Here is a 5249-nt window from a genome sequence, read left to right as displayed (position 1 = left end):
GATGTTATTTTATTGTTTAAATTGTTATTTGTTATCTTCTTGAAAAATGGTTTTTTTTCCGTATACAATATTCGAGACATCGTATGTGACATTTATCCCTAAAATTTGTCATCTATCATAAACCATCTGTCCATTTAAGAATAAAATTTTACTTTCGAACCCTTCATAAAAAGTGGTTAAATATCTTTTATTATGGTGTTGAATTTTTAGTGTTGTTATTTTTATATTTAATAGGTCGTACTCTTTTTAATATATTTTGTTTATATAAAAAAATAGGTTTTTTTTATTTATTTAGAATGGTATGGTATTTTCAAAGTTTGGACTGTAAAAATATTGAAGTTGGGAAGAAAAGAGGACAAAATTGCCATACAAAATTTTATCACGATAAAATTAAACAAATTTTAAAAAAAATGGAAAATCTAAAATAAGCAATTGTGGTTGTTGTGTGCTCTTATGCGGCCACAATTGTCAAGTGAAGGGGAAGCCACGAAGAAGAAATAGACTAGGAAAACTCATTGCTCTTACTTTATGGTTTGTTTGAGATTTAGTTTTATAATAAAACTAATTTTTTATATATAAAAAAAATTTAGATATAATTTTTCGTGGTTCTTATTATATTTTTAATAAAAATATGACAAGTGTATTTAAATATAATTTAAGAAATAAAAAAAAATATAAACGCGTAAGAGAAAATTATATGTTTATCATATTTTTATTGAAAAATAGTAAAAATCACACCTAAAGAATTGAATCTAAATGTTATCCTTTATATATTGCAAATATAGAAACAAAATTAAAAGATAAATAAAAAAGTTAAAATGTGTGGCTACAAAAATAAATCTAAAAAATTAGTAAGGTTACATTAAAATATTATTATTATTATTATTTTTATTATTATTATTATTATTATTATTATTATTATAGTTAATAATATTTTTTAGGATAGTTAATGGAGTTAGTATGATTATATACAATACAATTATATTATTATTATTATTATTATTATTATTATTATTATTATTATTATTATTATTATTATTATTAAGAGAAATAGAATTTTGGTGAAATTTTTTGTAGGATTATATAATTGTATAGCTAGATAGATAGGTAAATATTTGATAGATAACTAGATATTAATTTTTGTCACAATAAAATTAAACAAATTTAAAAAAAATCAGAACAACGCTAAAATAAATAATGTGATTGTTGTGTGCTTTTATGCGCTCACAGTTGTGCGGTGAAGAGGAGTGAGGAAGAATAAATAAATCAGTTGTAAAACCACTTGCTACCATCTTAAATAAATGTGATTGTTGTGTGGTGAAGGAAAACGAAGAAGAAGAAATCAATTGGAAGACCTCTTGCTCATTAGTACCATCTTAAATAAATGTGATTGTTGTGTTTGTTTTTTTAGCTTAAATCCAAACAAGGTATATACTTCATCTCATCAGGTTTCAAATCCAAGTCCCTTCAAGTTAAATAATTTTCACTTTACAACTAAACAAATCAATTTCTATCGTTAATAAGGTAACTATCATTTACAACTAGAAAAATCAATTTTTATTGTTAGTAAAATGACTATTATTTACAACAAAACAAATCAATTTCTATTGTTAGTAAAGTGACTATCATTTACAATTAGATAAATCAATTTCTATTGTTAATAAAGTGATTATCATTTACAACTAGACAAATCAATTTCTACAGTTAGTAAAGTGACTATCAATAACAACTAGACAAATCAATTTCTATTGTTAGTAAAGTGACTATCATTTACAAATAGACAAATCAATTTCTATTTTATTAAATTGACTGTAATTTAATCTGAAGAGACTTAAGTTCGAGACCATATTGATACAAATTTTTATTTTTTATTTTAAATTTATAATTGTTTAAGATTAACCACACGGGCCTAAGTTCAACTCCTTATAAGAAACAATTTTGGCTTTTTATATTATTAATTTATAATTGCTTAAAAATAAAATTAAAAATAAAAATTTAAAAAATGAAAATAAAATAAAATCCAACGTGGCAATCCAGTCATAGTTTAAAACTAGGAAAAAAACCAGTTTGAAAAAAATATTAACAGAAGGACTTATATGATCTGGTTAAATTTTATAAGGGATTAAATTAGGTCTATTTTATTGTGAAGGACTAATTTAACTCTTGTAATATTTGTGAGGAACTAAATTGGGTCTTCACTCATTTTTTTTTATAATATAGCGAGGAGGATGTATATAAATACTAATTTATGTTCCACGTTATTAGATTCATTAATTTCTTTTACAAGCATTAAAAGAATAAATGTAATATAAATTTGTAAAAATTATGTATTAGTTCTACCCATTTACTTTTATATTAAATAATACTATAATAAAAGAGAAATCAACTATCCATTACAGATGAATACTTCTCCGTCATAAATTCACTAAATAATTAATGTATCTAATTTATATATAGACCAAATATATAACTTCTGTAATTCTAAAACGCAATCTACAAAAGAATATGATAGTAATCAATTAAACATAAATTTAAATACATGTGATAATGTCGTCACTTTTCTTCTTCTTCTTCTGTATCCCTTAGAGAGGGGTGATTTAGGATCGATTTTGATCAAAATCACCCCTCCAAATCGTTTTTGTTTCTCTATTAGTTAAATAAGTGGTTTTCCCATATATTTAGTGTTTTTTTTGTGATTTCGTCATTTTAGTGCGTTGTTGTTTGTTTTGATTTTCCGTCTTTGTGCGGTGTATTTTGTTTTTCAGTCGTTGTCCGCAGTGTTCATTTGTTTCAGGTTGAAAGACGAGTTTCGATCTAGTGCAGATCCTATCTATGACTTTGGTGCCATTAACGCTACAGATCTGGAGGCATCAATATTTCAGACATTTCAATATAGTCATAGTTATATTTGTAGGCATATGCAATTTGCCGTTTTATGCTATTAACATGAATGCTGTGAGTTTGTTTGCAGATTCATCCTTTTTGTTTTTGGCGATTTTTAATTTGTATTGCAACAATGTACTCTATCGATTGGAATGAATGAATATTTTATTTAGTAAAAAAAAAATACATGTGATAATCATTTGCATTAACTTGTGCCCACAAAAATTAATTAAAAACACCCCCTCTTACAAAGAAAAACTCATTTACCTTATTATGCATTGAATTTTGAATGATTTTCTTAATTTGATAAATATTTAAAAATTCCTAAGAAAAACGCTAAGCTATAGCATTTAATTTTGGATACGAATATTCCTTGAAGGATTGATAGTTCATTAAAATTTTAATTAAAAATGTAAAAACAAATTAAAATCATATGAAAATTATACTTTTGTAATTAATATTAAAAACTCATATCATATCATTAAAATCAACATTATTTGAAATTTTCATAAAAATTTATAATATTTTCATAATAAGTTTATCAAGAATTTTTAGTTGAGATTGGTTTAACTTATTAAACTTTTTTTAATATTTGGAAATAATTTTAGAGGAATAGAAGAATGAATAAAAATTAGGATTTAAAATCCCAAAATAATACTTTAGTAATTAATATTAAAAATCATATCATATCATTAAAATCAACATAATTTGAAATTTTCATAAAAATTTATAATATTTTCATAATAAGTTTATCAAAATTTTTTTATTGAGATTGGTTTAACTTATTAAACTTTTTTTAATATTTGGAAATAATTTTAGAGGAATAGAAGAATGAATAGAAATTAGAATTTAAAATCCCAAAATAATACTTTTGTAATTAATATTAAAAATCATATCATATCTTAACAGACTTTTTGTCAAAATGCAGAAGGATCCAGATTTTAATCACCATGCTAAATGTGAGAAAATGGGAATCACACACCTCACATTTGCTGATGATGTTCTCATGTTTTGCAGAGGTGATGTAACATCTGTTGACATGATGATGAAGGTGCTACACACTTTTGCTGATACTACAGGGCTGATAGTTAACCCTAAGAAATGCAAAGTGTTCTTTGGTGAAGTGGATTTGGAAACCAGAAATAAGATCAAAGAGCTTAATACTTATGAAGAAGGCCTGCTTCCTTTTAGGTATCTAGGAGTTCCTCTCACTATTAGAAAGCTCAACATCAAACACTATCTCCCACTTATTGACACGATCTTGGCTAAAGTGAAACATTGGTCCTCTAGACTTCTTAGCATGGTAGGAAGGATGCAGCTGGTTTAAAATACAGTCCTTGCTATTATCCAGTTTTGGATGCAATGTCTCTCTATTCCAAAATGTGTCATAAATAAAATAGACAACATCTGTAGGAGCTTTGTCTGGACTAGAAAAGCGACAATTAGCAAGAAGAGTCCAATTGCCTGGGAATCTGTTTGTAAGCCAAAGAGTCTTGGAGGTATGAACATTTTCAATTTGTGTATTTGGAATGATATTGCTTTATTGAAGTGTCTCTGGAACCTTTGTCTGAAAGCTGATAATCTTTGGGTAAAATGGGTGCATATCCATTACCTAAAGAAGAAACCCTTGATGGAGGCAGTAATCAGTGATAGTAGCTTGTGGGTGATAAAGAAAATCTTCAACTTAAGAGAGCACATTCCAAACTTGCAGCCAGCTTGGGATCACATGATTCAAAAGAGGAATTTTAGTATGAAATGCCTGTATGATAAGATGGTAGACTCGGATAAGGTACCTTAGAGACATCTATTAAAAGTTAACTGTGCTAGACCTAGGGCGGCTATCATTACATGGGTGGCCTGCCATGGTAGACTGGGTACAAAGGACAGACTGAGACGTTTTGGTTTGATAACTGAACACAAGTGTAGTCTGTGCAAATAGGTTGATGAAACTCTGAACCATCTTTTGTTTGATTGCAGGTTTGCTAAAGCTGTGTGGAAGCATATACTGTAGTGGATAGGCATAACACATGAGCCTCAACCTTGGTCTATTGAGATATGGTGGATTATGCATATGATTGCTAAAAAGGATGGAGATACAAGATACTAAAGGTTGCAGTGGGTGAAACTGTATATGGTATATGGCCATATAGAAATGAAGTAATTTTTGGAAAGTATACTCATAGGAATACTAGCATAGATATTGGAGAAAGAATTATAGAGAAAGTGATGTATAGAGGGTGGTATTCGACCAAATTAAGGAAGCACATAGCTACCTTGATGCTTTAGTTTAGTTGGTCTTTTTGGTAGGTTGGATCTTTTGATCACCTTTGTAATTTGACTGTTTTTTGAATTAATAATATATCCCT

General features: G+C 27.1%; 1 protein-coding gene across 1 annotated transcript; it reads left to right on the top strand.

The window, feature by feature from the left end:
• The first annotated feature begins 3805 nt into the window (after positions 1 to 3805).
• On the top strand, positions 3806 to 4894 carry LOC131650011 (uncharacterized). The gene is made up of 4 exons (XM_058919752.1): positions 3806 to 4186; positions 4284 to 4382; positions 4433 to 4672; positions 4823 to 4894. Exons 1-4 carry the CDS (start codon positions 3806 to 3808, stop codon positions 4892 to 4894), a joined length of 792 nt encoding a protein of 263 aa, XP_058775735.1.
• The last annotated feature ends 355 nt before the right edge of the window (positions 4895 to 5249 follow it).

The sequence above is a fragment of the Vicia villosa genome, linkage group LG2 (assembly GCF_029867415.1).
Source record: "Vicia villosa cultivar HV-30 ecotype Madison, WI linkage group LG2, Vvil1.0, whole genome shotgun sequence".
NCBI classification, from domain to species: domain Eukaryota; kingdom Viridiplantae; phylum Streptophyta; class Magnoliopsida; order Fabales; family Fabaceae; genus Vicia; species Vicia villosa.
Note: the sequence above shows the minus strand (reverse complement) of the source record. Positions and strands in the feature narration are given on the sequence as shown.